The 13,817-nt window shown below is 42.2% G+C and overlaps 1 protein-coding gene across 1 annotated transcript in view; it reads right to left on the bottom strand.

Annotated features, from left to right (window-relative positions):
* SLC27A6 (solute carrier family 27 member 6) overlaps nt 1-10,381 on the bottom strand; it is a 58,382-nt gene extending 48,001 nt beyond the window's left edge. Inside the window, exon 1 of the mRNA XM_056124611.1 lies at nt 9,802-10,381. Coding sequence (XP_055980586.1) covers nt 9,802-10,282 — 481 coding nt within the window. The 5' untranslated portion in view covers nt 10,283-10,381. The remainder of the gene's footprint in view (nt 1-9,801) is intronic.
* Between the last annotated feature and the right edge of the window lie 3,436 nt (nt 10,382-13,817).

Here is a 13,817-nt window from a genome sequence, read left to right as displayed (position 1 = left end):
CAGCCCCGTGTCTTTTAAAAACATCAGACCACATGAGCCAGCATATGGTAAATAAGGTGCTTACCTTGCAAGCGGCTGACCCTGGTATCCTGTATTGTCCCCTAAACCCCACTAGGAGTGATCTCTGAGAGCAGAACCAGGTGTAAGCCCTGAGCATTGCTCGGTATGACCCCTCCCCCCAAATAAAAATAAACATCAAATGTCAGCAAAATATTACATTCCAGGTTAATTTCTTACAGATCTTTCAACCAAAAGGATCTAGATTCACAAACTGCGATTTGCTAAGTGAGAGACTTAAAGGCAAGTCCTTTCATTTTTCTGAGCCACTACTTCCTCAACTGAAAAATGACTTCATTCAGTTCTTCCAGTTGCAGGGTCAAACAAATGGTATCTGTGAACTATTCTTGATGATTCCGGGGCACAGAACTAATCCATGGCAAATGGTAACTCTTTGGGTGTTTTGCATTGCAACTATGACTGCTGTTGGGATTATGATCCTGATGATCAAGTACCATTTCAATTGTATTAAATAGAGAGCTGAGGCCTGAAATGAAGAGAACACCAACAAAGGAGGGTAGGTGAAGCCTTGTGAGAAGAAGAGATTTGGTTTCCACACTCCTCTGTGGGTAAGGTGCATCTGGGGAGGGAGTCTCACTATACTGTTTCCAAACCAGACCATGGCTGCTGTTTAATAAAAATACAAGGGGAGGCATTCATTTGGAAGTCTGATTCTCAGTTGATTTTCAAAGGTCTAAAGCAGGGGTGAGCAACATAATTTCTGCCAAGGGCCTTTTGGATATTTATAACATCAATGGTGAGCAACAACAAAGGAAGAAGGGCTGCAGACAGCCAGTTTGTGGTGACGTCTGTGTGCCCCATCATGCATGCACCAGAATCAGACCACAGAATTTTACTGCCTATATACAACATAAGGACCCTCCCCAAAACAACTGGAAGTTCTTGGGGGCCCTCATGCTGGGGGCCATGCAGAGCTAGGGAGTGGAGTTCATGCATCATGCACGCAATCATGTGCTTCATCCCTTATCTATCAGGGTCTTCAAAAATTTCCTCCCTACTTCAAGATAAAACTTACAATCAGTCAAAACTGTGAATGCTCACGCCTAGAAATTCTAAAGGAACAAGAAACAGTGTTGGCGTAAAAGTCTTTGAATTGGAGAAACATATTCTTCCTGAAGTCATCTTGCTAACTGCCTTCAGTATCCCCACATAAGTTTCTCAGGATCTTCATTTGTTCTCTCTCAGCATTATTTTTGGGAGAGCAGGCATATGTCATAGTTTGGAAAAATGTGAAAGATAATACTATAGAACTACATTTTATGTTATTTCCAACACATTACCTGTTGATAACTAATAATTATTGCTCACATATGAAAACAGTGGTATAATGCACTGACTTACTATTTCTCACAAAGTAGTGAAAAGGGGCCAGAGAGATAGCATAGTGGATAAGGCTCATGCCTTGCATATGGATGCCCAGGGTTCCATACTTGGCACTCCAAGTGGTCCCCCAAGTCCACCAGAAGTGATCCTGGAATGAAGAACCAGCGAAAACCAAAAAAAAATTAGCAGATATTTTAATAAAACCAGGTATTCATGTATATGAGAAATAGGTTTGATCTCTGGCAATGAAAAAAGAAGATGGGTATATTTATACAATAGAATACTATTCAGCTATAAAAATGATTTAAAATTGCCATTTATAGTAAAATGGAATGATATCAAGGGGCCAATGGAAAGAGAGGTCAGTCAAAAGGAATAAAACAAAATGGGGCTGGATAAATAATATAGTGCGTATGGTGGCTGCCTTGCATGCAGCTGACTCAGTTCAATCCCTGGCACCATATGATCCCCTGAGCACTACCAGGAGTGATCGTTGAGTGCAGAGTCATGAGAAAGCCCTGAGTACGGCCAGTACAGCTAGTGTAATCCCCCAAAACAAAACAAAACAAAACAAATGTAACAGACAAATATTAGATAATCTCATCCATGTGCAGGATATAAATTTTATGGACAAAATTAAATTTTAAAAACCCAAATGACAACAGAATTAAGGTAACCTGGAGGGTGGGAGATGGGTTGGAAAGATGGGGCTGCAAAATATGGCAGGATTTATTTGTAAATAGGTAATTTTTTAAAGCCTGATGGGAATTCAGGTGAGTATTACAAACACACACACACACACACACACACACACACACACACTTACTTGGGGTGGGGGGGCATGTTAAGCTGTTCTCAAGGGGCCCAGATGTCACCTCCAGCAATTCTCAGCCAATTAGCCAATAAGGGATCATCAGTGATTGGGCCAAGGATGTGGTGCTGCTTGGGACCAGCAGTGCTGGGTTGTCCCTACAACCCAAGAGGTGCATGGAGGACCTCCGGGGCCACACCTGGTATTCAAGGGACCATGTGGGGCCAGAGATGGAAGCAAGGTACACCACATGCAGAAACTGCACAATCCATCTAGAGGGAACCATCTAGGTCCTGTGTGACAGAGTTCCAGGTCTGGTCCTTGAGTGTTTGGAAGCAGAGAGCACAGCCCTGCTCTTAGGCAGGAAGGACAGTTGGTTGAAACCAGTTACCACAAGAACTGACGCAAGTGGATCTTCCTTCATATAATCCCATGACCACTGTGAACCCCAGAGAGACTTCTACAAAGACTGATCTTACTCTGCGGGTATGTATCTACCACCTTATATTAAAAGTAATGAGTAACAGGGGCTTATATATAACCATTTGTGGTCTATATAGATACCCTGCTCCAGCACTCTGTTCATCCTTACCTTTAATTCACATCCTGCCTCCTCCCCCACACCCTGACATTCACTACCAGCTGTGTTAGATGCCAGTGAATGGTAGTGTTAGGATTCTAGTCATCTGCCTGATCCTGAGATAGTCTTTCTTCCATTCAGAAACCCCACTTTTCTGAGGAGGGGCAATGCCCACCTGCCCCGGCTCAGCCACCCAATAAATACTGTGCTTGTTCCTGCCATATTTATTGCCTTATGGTGAACATTCATCATATCCTACAATTTGAAACCTCAGGCCAGAATCTCTACGACCACTGAAGAAGAAACCTTTTCTGGTGAGTGAGTCACCCAACCACTTAAACTGCTACCAAAATCAATTCCTTTCTTTTGGAATTGAGGTAATTCTTGATATGATTAGGTCTAAAATGGAGAAAAAAATTAAAAATCCAAGCAACCATTATTTCTACTTACTACAAAATATAGAAATGACCTAACAATTAAAACAGCTGTAATATTTATAAGGGTCTATCTCACAATGATTCGATAAAAAGTTAATAAAATAAAATAAAACAGCTGTAATAGAATGGTATCCCAGTACATGGAGAAAATACAGTTGCCAGAAGCCCTGTGTCTCATCTTTGTGAATACACATCACTTTCTATATGACTTAGAAGGTCTTTATTTTTTATCTAACTCTCTTGATCTTTAAAAAGCTGTTGCCTTGATAGCTGAAAGTCATTTGAAGAACGACAATGGCACAATTGTTAACTGAAGCATTCATAGGCCCCATCTGAATGAAGCAGTTCATGAAAAATGCACAGGACAAGGTTGTGGCATTGTTGTGAGTTTACAGAGTCGACACAGGATGTTTACTTCTCATGACTAGAAACACAAGACTCTTTCATATATGTTAAGACATGAAATACCATCGAATCTAAAGTAAGACAATTCAGGAAAAGATGAATGAGTGTGTAACACACACAACACACGTGTGCATATAAACAAAACTATGTACATAAAATTTGTTTTATGTACATAAAATTCATTAGCCATAACAATTTATATGTGAAAAGAAGAGTAAAAAATGTATTTCTGCAAGTGAATGTGTGAAGCCTAGTGAATGCTTAGTGTATGTAAGTAACTGTTCTTCTGAAGAATTGTGATTTTAACTTAGCAACACAGATACAAAAATAACAAAACAAAGAAATTCTGCTGATGTCACCACTCAGAAATGGAAAACACTTTAGGGACAATTTATTGGCCATAATAAGCAAACAAAAAATTAAATTACTGAGGGATCTGGAACAGCTCAGAAGCAAAAAGTACTTCCAAGATCGTATGCCTGGCACCACCCCGCATGCTGAATGTGATTCCAGGAACTGCTGTTTGGGATCCTGCGTGCCACAACAAGTGTGCCATTTCTGGAACACCTCAGAAAATGTGTGCATATATTTAGACAAAGTGTGCACCACTGCTAACCTGACAATCAAGTGTCTCTGAGTTCATCACAAAACAATAGGGAGGGAAAGGAAAATAGACTTTTTTTGAATAATATGCAGGTAGGGCATTTGCCTTGCATGGAGCCGACCTGGCTGACCCAGTTTCGATTCCTCCATCCCTCTCGGAGAGCCCGGCAACCTACTGAGAGTATCTGTATCTCGATCGCATGGCAAAGCCTGGCAAACTACCTGTGACGTATTTGATATGCCAAACACAGTAACAAGTCTCACAATGGAGACGTTACTGGTGCCTGCTTGAGCAAATCAATATCTACAACTGTACCTCATGGTATTTCATTAATAAAAATTAAAAAAAATAAAAACAAAAACAAACCACACAGCATCTACCCTCAATCAGGATAGGTTAGGAGGTGAAAAGTGCTTATGGTAAAAGGCTTTGAAAGGAAATCAAGTGAGTTGTGATTAACATTATCATTACTTTTAATATTACTAAAACAACGGGAGGACAGTGACAGTGACAATATTTTAAAAATATAAATGTTCGGAATTACTGGATTCTAATAACTCCTCATTTTTCATTAGCTATTCACTCATTCATCCTGGAAATATTTATTGAATCTTCCCCCTGTGCAAAGTTCTGAGTATTTAGTAGTAAACATAAAATAAAGTTTTTCGACCCAGGGGCTATAGGTTCTTGACCTCAAAAACACACAGCATCGGGGTAAAAGGCAGCTCAGATAGAGAAGGGAGCACCAAATAAAGGGTGTTGGGAGGATCCTCCCAGGATGGGAGATGCATGCTGAAAGTAGACTATAGACCGAACATGATTGCCACTCAATGCCTCTTTTGCAAAGCACACCACCCAAAAGGAGAGAGAGAACAAAAGGGAATGCCCTGCCACAGAGGCAGGGTGGGGTGGAGGGATGGGGGTGGGAGGGATACGGGATCAGTGGTGGTGGAGAATTGGCACTGGTGGAGGGATGGGTACTCGATCATTGTATAACTGAAACCCAAGCACAAAAATTTGTAAGTCTACAACTGTACCTCATGGTGTTTCACTAATAAAAATTAAAAACAAAAACAAAAACAAAAACAAACCACACAGCATCTACCCTCAATCAGGATAGGTTAGGAGGTGAAAGGTGCTTATGGTAAAAGGCTTTGAAAGGAATTCAAATGAGTTGTGATTAACATTATCATTACTTTTAATATTACTAAATATGTCAAAGGCCATAGTTGCATACAGTGATCTAAATTATAAGTATCCCATTTAACTCCATCTCACTTAAAATTTTAGAATTCCTGGAGCACACAATCGCATTTGCGGCTATGTGACATCACAAATTTTATACCACTGATTACCAGGAGTAGCACACATTGGATAGGATGTAAGGTAGAAGGCAATCGATCTCAATTGAAAAAAAATATTAGCAAACAAGGCTCAACCTGTAACAACATATTAGTAATCACTTATACAAGGGCTCAATGGCTCCAGGATGATATAAGAATCTTCACACACTTTCTTCTAAGAAAACCTTTTTTGATCATTTTTAGTGAATTATTCATAACAAGCAACACAAATAAATTATTTAGGGTCTGTCATTGGGGCAGGCTAGAATGGTGATGGGGAAAATTCAAAATAATGGTGGAGAGTAAGGTATAACGGTGGTGGTATAATTGTGGTAAGATTGGTGTTGGAATATTGAATTAATAAATTATTGTGAACAATTTTATAAAATTAAATAAATTTAAAAAATTAAATTAGTGTCCCAAGCTCTTTCTATTTGGTTTAAGAACAAAAAAGTATATATAAATAATCATCTAAGCTAGAGGCACAACTACCCGCTGGGGAGTGGGGGGGAGATCAGGTTTCATCTAACACTCATCTTTTAAGTGCTGAAAATTTTCAGGGGAATTTTTGAAGGACTTTCTGGTGTAGGTTCTAGGTACAGCCTGCAAAATAAAGTAGTAAATCATCCAGAGAAAAGTGTGCAATGTCCACTGCAAACAAACTATTGACTAGTCTTTTTTAGCGCTCATGCCAAATTAGGCTACTGCAGCAAAATCCAAAGGAGACCCCTTATTAAAAGTCTCAGATGACTCTATAATAAAAGCAATTATTTCTATTCACCAAGGATCTAGTTAGTACATACCAGACACTTAGCTAGCCACTTTACAAAAGTTAGGTCATTTAATCCTCAGAATGCACTGTGAAGTAGATGGTATTATCACCACTTAACAACTGAATAAAGTAAAACTCAAGACAACCAGGATCTTCAGTTACAGAGAGAAGATACTGTTAAGCCTAACTGAAGGCCTATGCCTGCTTTTTTTTTTTTTTTTTGAGGGGAAGAGATTCCCAAGTTGTGCTCAGGAGATCCAGGCCCACCCCAAGTCCTCTGATGATTCTCAGACCAATAGTTCAGTGGTTGAATGCTCAGGGCTCAGGAGACTATAGTTCCAGGGATCAAACCAGGATCAGCTGCAGGCAAGATTTGTGTCTTACTCTGTGCTATCTCTGTAGTTCTTTCTAACTTTAGGTCTTTCACCCAAATGCACTCTCCTTGGAGATATAATGATTTAATAATATATCTCCTTCAGAAACATTAAGTGAGAGTCTAAGACTGATGATATTAAAGTTCTAAAAATTAAATGGAAATTGTATTTACTTGATAGACTCAAGATAACAAGCATTTTTGAAAACACATGTACCATATATTTTGGAGGAATACTAACAAAAAATATTGGTCAGGTTTAAGATTGCCATGAAATGGTTTTGAAGTCCAGCATCCCAAAGTGACTTTTATATACAAAACCTGACTGCAGTTGTTGAAAACAAAAACAAGGGAACAATGCAATTAGTTATTGGCAAGCACAGCGAAAGTTGGCACAAATAAAGCCGCAAAATTAATTGGACCTAATTAAGCAACAACTCAGTCAACAGCTAAGCTAAAACACTCTATTTTGAGAGGTAACCAGCCCTGTGCACTAGAAGAAGACGACCTCAGGAGACCCGCCACCGGGTGCTTCTCCATCCAATTGGCCTCAGCATTGTGCTCACAGACATCTTTTCAGGGATACTGTGCGGCTCTCAGTTTGTTCTTCTAAATCTGTCTTTATCAATTCATAAGCACAATTTCAGATTTGCTTTAGAAGCTCCTATTGAAACCAGATGGAGCAGTAAGATGGGGAGTATAATGAAATGTTAGAGTGTATCCTTTGCTGAACAGCAATATTTTTTTCTTGCTACATCACATTGCTATGATCCCAGCACAAATCTGGTAAATAGCGTTCACCATGTTATCAAACTTCTGAGATTCACTTATTCTACTATTGCTATAGTCTAGGGGCTGGAGCAATAGCACAGCGGGTAGGGCCTTTGCCTTGCACATGGCCAATCCAGGTTCAATTCCTCCGCCTCTCTCTGAGAGCCTGGCAAGCTTCTGAGTATCTTACCCGCATGCAAAGCCTGGCAAGCTCCCAGTGACGTATTCAATATGCCAAAAACAGTAACAACAAGTCTCACAATTTGTTGTGAGACATTACTGGTGCCTGCTCGAGCAAATCGATGAACAATGGGAAGACAGTGTTACGGTACTACAGTGCTATGGTCTAGAGAGGCATTTTCAAAAAAAAAGCACATGATTTAATTTCTTTCTAAAATGAGGAGGCAAATCTCAATCTTGTGAGCCAGGATTACTGAGTGAAAAATGAACCAAAAAAACATGAGAGGCTTTCTGTCTCCGCTCCTGCAGCTTAAACAAGAGAATATCAGTGTTTGAGCATAAATATTTTCCTACGTTACCAGGTCACACAACATGAGCTGGAAGGACAACTGGAGGAGCAAAGTGAAAAGTCTTTAATGACTAACCTTTTTTTTTTTTAATATTATCTAGGAGCCGGAGCAATAGCACAGCGGGTAGGGCGTTTGCCTTGCACGCAGCCAACCCGGGTTCGATTCCCAGCATCCCATATGGTTCCCGGAGTGCTGCCAGAAGTAATTCCTGAGTGAAGAGCCAGGAGTAACCCCTGGGCATCGCCGGGTGTGAAGCAAAAAATAAATAAATAAATAAATAAAATATTATCTAGCTTAATTTATATTTTAATTAAATTAAATTAATTATATAATTTAAATATACAATAGATGTTAACGTGAAAAGTTCTTAGAAATCCTCCTGTATACTTTGTGTTTCATTATGGCCTGTGAACCTGAAAGCACCACATGAGATATTAGTACATATCTAGTCATCCAAAATGCTTCTGTTTTCATGAAGGTATTTGCTGTGGCACCTCCTCACTCTCTCTCTTTCAACTCCCATGCAAGATGAATGTGCACAAATCACTTGGGTCAAGCCAAATAAGCATCATATTTTCATACTTTAATTCCATTTTGTTAAACAACCCATCTTCTTATGTTCTCTGTTAATTAGGCACTTAAAAGTATTTTTTTTCTTAATTCAGTGTCAACATGCGCACCCTAAGACACTCCAGCAGGAGGATGAAGCAGCCTAGAACTTACTAGAGAAAAATGATACTCATAGAAGATGTGAAGCAAGAGAGAGAAAGGGGCCTGGAGCATGTCAGAGCTTCTCTGGGGACCACAGGTTGCAGCCAATCTCACCAGGCAAATCCTAACTCGCTGGCAGTGTAGAAAAGTGTACAAATGAAGAACAAAATCTGTGCATGCACTTCAGAGTAAGCATGTGCTTTGCCAATCTTGTCAGTCTTGATAATGTTAACTATCAGAGCTGCAGATACACATTCTGTAATCAGGTCAAAGTAATACTCCTACCAATCAAATATTTTTGTCAGATCGGACTCAGTTTAGGACCAAGCAATTTCTAGCACTTTATGTTCCATTCATTTACTAACGGTATCAACATCAGAGATAGAGAGATCGTGCAGGGTTTGAGGGACATGGCAGGAGTGATCCCTGAGCATAGAATTTAGAATAGCCCCCAAGCACTGCTAGGTGCCCCCCAAATGGTGACAGAATTTGGAATAGCCCCCAAATCCTAAGTGCCCCCCCAAACGGTGACAAAGATAGTAAAACTCCACCCCCATACTTGTGCAAAGTTTTGATAATTACTAATCTATAATATAATCGTAGGACTCGTCGGTGGAGTCCTCACCATCCACCGAAGACCAGGCCCGGAGCTTGGCTTCTGCGATGGCAAATTGCTCAGCTACCCCTGCCGCAAAGCGAGCCTCCTGCTCCCCCTCGCTCAGGTCCGAGTAGAAGGAAAAGGCCGACTCCAGGGCAACCGGGGAGTCGCTGGGCTTGCTCCAGCCCGTCCACTCAATGAGATGCGCCACTCGGCCCTGCGCCGAGTGATTAAGTGAATATAATAGTGAGGAGCACTGGAGGCCGATGTCAACCACCATTCGCAGAACTGTAAAACGGTTTTTGTACCCTCACGATACAACATCCAACACCCAGAGTATTTCTTATACACAGAATAGTTTTCAAATGAAAAGTTGCGGAGGTTGGGGGATTGGGGGGGTTTGGGGGGTTGGGGGAGGACAGACAGATGCCCCTCTGCACAAGCAGACCACACCCTATACTCTACCTGCGCCCACAACGACGGCCCTGGGCTCACAGCAGCGTATGCAATGCAGCAGAGAGTTGGAGCGAATGTTGGAGTTGAGGAAGGCCACCACGCAGCCCAGCTTCGCCAAGCCGAACCACACATGGAGGAAGTCGGGTTCATTACTCATCAGTAGGGCCACCGTGTCCCCCTTTTTCAGCGTGGAATGGTTAAGCAAGGCGTGAGCCACCCTGCTACTTCTTTTGTCCACGTCCTGATAGGTGTAGATGTCTCCCTCGTAGATGATAAACGGTTTCTGGGGTTGCTTCTTGGCGTGGCTCAGGAATTTATCCAAGACGGTAAACAGCTCCCCTTTGTAGCTGTACACTTGCAGTCGAATCCCATAGCGAACCACCTTCAGCAGGTAACAGAAGTCTTCCCAGAAGTAAGGGAAGACGAGTTTTTGCACAAAGTGCAGAAAGACCATTCCAGCGCCAAGTCCTGCGAGCCATGAGAGAGACATGGGTGCCGCTGGGTCAGAGGCGCTCTGACCCCGGCCCTAGCCTGGTCTCCTAGGCGCGGTGCTTGGCGGCGGGGAAGCGGAGTGGCTCGGTGCCCAGGGCTGGCGCCTGCAGTTCGTGCCGACCTTTCCCGAGCCTGAGGGTGATCCTGTAAAAGACAATCCAAAGTCTGCACGGAGAAGGTCTCCCAAGGCGGCCGGGGGGTTTGGGACTAAGACACCTGGCGGGGTCATAGGCTGGGACCCCTGGCGGTTGATGAGTGACGGGATCCTACGCGAAATCCACTCAGCGTCCCAGGGAGCGCGGCATCTAGGAGCCTCGCCGCGTCTCGGAAGCCCCGAAGGCGCGCCCCGTCGGCGTCTCTCCGGCGCGCTCCAGACCTCTCCCGGCAGGCTGGGGTCAGTCCCTGCACCTCCGGGGCCCCAGGCACCCTCACCCCACCGATCCCCTTGGGGGCACATAGTAGGTCTGGAGCCAGCTGCGCGGGTCCTCGGGCTAGTCTCAGCAGCCGCTGCAAAATTCAAGCTGCATGCCAGCTGGGGAAAGGTTGGGTGGTAGAGAAACGCGGCCGTTTCGCATCTCGACCCTTGCGGGGTCTCGGGGCCACTTTGCGGCTCCTCCTAGTATCCCCCAAAGCCGAGGAGCTCCCGGCCCCCGAACGCCGCCCGCAGTACCCCAGCCCCGCGTCCCGGATCCCCCTGGAACTCACGGGTCTCGGCGCAGGGCTCCCGAGGCGCCTCCACGCGGACTCGAGGCAGCAGCCTCCTGCTGCCCAAGCTCCTCTCACTGTGTCCCCGCGACCGGCTATCGCCTTCACATCAGCCCCGCCGAGGTGCAGTCCGCCTCCGCCCTCCTCCAGGCTACGCGCCAAGCCCGGCTCCCGACCGCGCCGCCCGGGAACAGTCTGATCCGCACTTGCCGCCCTAACCCTCCTCGCAGACCCACCACCCAGCGGCGGGGCTTGGCAGGTGCGCCACGTCGGGGCCCCTGGTATGCGCAGGGACAGTACCCAGGAGAGAGTTGTAGGGATCTCGGCGCGCGGGGAACGAGGTGCTGGGGTGGGTTCATTGATGACTGTCATAAACACATAAAGGGAGTGAATATAGGGAGTGGACAGAGGAGGATTCCAGATTGGGGAAAAAAAGATAAAAAGAACAACCACCCCTTTGGGTGTGGGGTTAGGGAGGGAGGGAGAAGAGAACAGAACATTGGTTGTTTGCAAACAGATTAAGAAACAGTCGAACTCTTCACAAAACATCACAAAAATGGGTTCGTTGCATAACTTAAAAAACATTTTTGAAAATTGAAATGGGTTGGCATCGAAATTTTATGTTGAATTTCAGTCTCTGGAGTGCCTAGGCCCGTTTTTACAAAGTTACGCCAAAATATGTGAGATTAAGTCCCTATCTAACATTTTTTTAAAAAGATGCTAGGGCTGGGGATGTGGCTCAGTAGTAAATATTTATATACTAGATGTTTATTTATTTGCGAGTGAATGTTTTAATTACTAGAAAATAGTTATTTACTAGTAAATAATACATAAATAGTAAGTAGATAAATTTATTTACTAGTAAATGTTTATTTACTCTAAATGTAAACAGTTTTTTCCCCTAGTTAGGTCATTTAATGAGTGATCAGGACTTCGGCTAAGAATTATAATGCAAAAGGAGAAAGAGGATAAGAAATAACTAACTTCAAAGAACACCAATAAAATGTTATAGAATTTAGACATTGAAGATAAACTGAGGAATATTGAATTTCATTTTGTTTCTCTTGCAGACACCAGGACTCAGGACTCTGCCATTTGAAATGGTTTGAAGAGCTAGGAGCACACACTGAACCCATTAAGCATTGCCTCAGAGCCTCAAGCTTTCCTCATCTTTCTCTCTTCTGTTCTATAGCTGAGTTCTAGCTAACCTCAGATTTCCTAATAAAGGACAAGTTGATAACTCCCAAGACACACTTTGGTTTATCAATGTGCCAACGATTACTCTGAAGTCACAGTGAAGAGACCAGAAGCAAAACAGGCTTCTAAAAATTCTTTAGCGGAGATTATGAAAAATCGGAAGCAAATTCAGAAATTTTAATCCAGGGACAACTTTTCAGTTAAGAAAAAAGTATTAATAACAAGCAGTTTACAAATTCAAAAATCAGTTTACAGCTTGAAAAGTATCTGTAAAATTCTGTTCTTTCTCTTCCTAGGTCTAGACTCAGAGCATTCAGCCACCTTGTAGAAAACAGCATTTGAAGCAGAGATTACAATACAGTCTAAATGGTCTTCAACTTTTGGATTTCCATAGCAAGTAGAATCTGCCTTCTTTTTAGTGGAAAAAATGTAAAGAAACAGAAGCTTGACACCTGCTAATTTTGTTAAGTTAAAAACATGGAATACACACTCAATTACTATCTATTTTTCCACTGTTATTTCACAAGGAGGATTTATTTCAACAACAAAAAAGGAGGAAGGGAATATTAATGATAAAGAACAGTTTTTGCAAAATAAATAGAATTAACCATGAAAAACTCACTGTGTTGCTTTTCTTATGCAAACCTGCTAATATATCTCATGGAGTAAATCTAATTTTTAAGTTACTGATACAGGTGATTTGAGAATATATTTAGCATCAAAAATGTGAGAGTTTGATTTCTTTAGAGAACTACATATTTTGTCAAAGCATATTTTGCCAAAATTGATATTGATCATGACCAAGTTTGTGTCTGAAACCTCACTCTGAAAGAAGGAATCAAAGACAAGCAATCTTGAGGTAGCTAGCAGTATCATAAGCATAACTAACAACCTATGCCTCTACTCCTATTTTTCCCCAGAAATTGTGCACTGTCTTCAAATAGTGCTGAAGAGTGCTATGTAAATAGGTATAATCATCAATACAACTGCTTAAAAAATGGAGCAAAGACAGTAAGAGGTAGTTGCAAATCAGAAAAATTAATCATTTAGCTGAAATAAGGAGAAATAAATATGCAAACAAATTAGACGTCTCTGTTAACATTACTTTTGTTCAAGGTCAATGCAAAATTTTTTAGGTTTCCCATCAGAAAAGAAGATTTCAATTCTTTCTTCAATGCCATTTGAACATAGATATTTCAACCAACTGTAACTCAAGAGGCAAAAATCTTGCTTTATATTCTGTGTGCTTCTCTACCCCTTTTTAAATTTTGATTTTACTTTCCTGTCTGACCCACTCCCAAGCTCCTATGCATACCTAGTTCTAGTGCAGATGAACTGTGTTTAGAGCAAATTAAACGTGAGCAAATAGTACTGTGATTTGCATCCTGATATCTATCTTACACCCATAGGAGTTTAGGGCTGTAACATAGAATTCTGACTATGCATTTAAGGTACATGTTTCTAGAAGTCTTTGGATGAAATTCTATAGCAATAGTATTTTGGATTATGGGAAGTTTGGAGTGGGGGAAGAAGAGAAAGTTCAGAGAGGTCCCCACTTTTGGGAGTGGCTGCATGGCCCCAGGAGTGGAAGCTGTCCTATGTGTTCCACCCCCACCCTCAGCCTCGCCCCT

The sequence above is a fragment of the Sorex fumeus genome, unplaced genomic scaffold (genome assembly GCF_029834395.1).
Source record: "Sorex fumeus unplaced genomic scaffold, SorFum_2.1 ptg000051l, whole genome shotgun sequence".
NCBI lineage: Eukaryota > Metazoa > Chordata > Mammalia > Eulipotyphla > Soricidae > Sorex > Sorex fumeus.
Note: the sequence above shows the minus strand (reverse complement) of the source record. Positions and strands in the feature narration are given on the sequence as shown.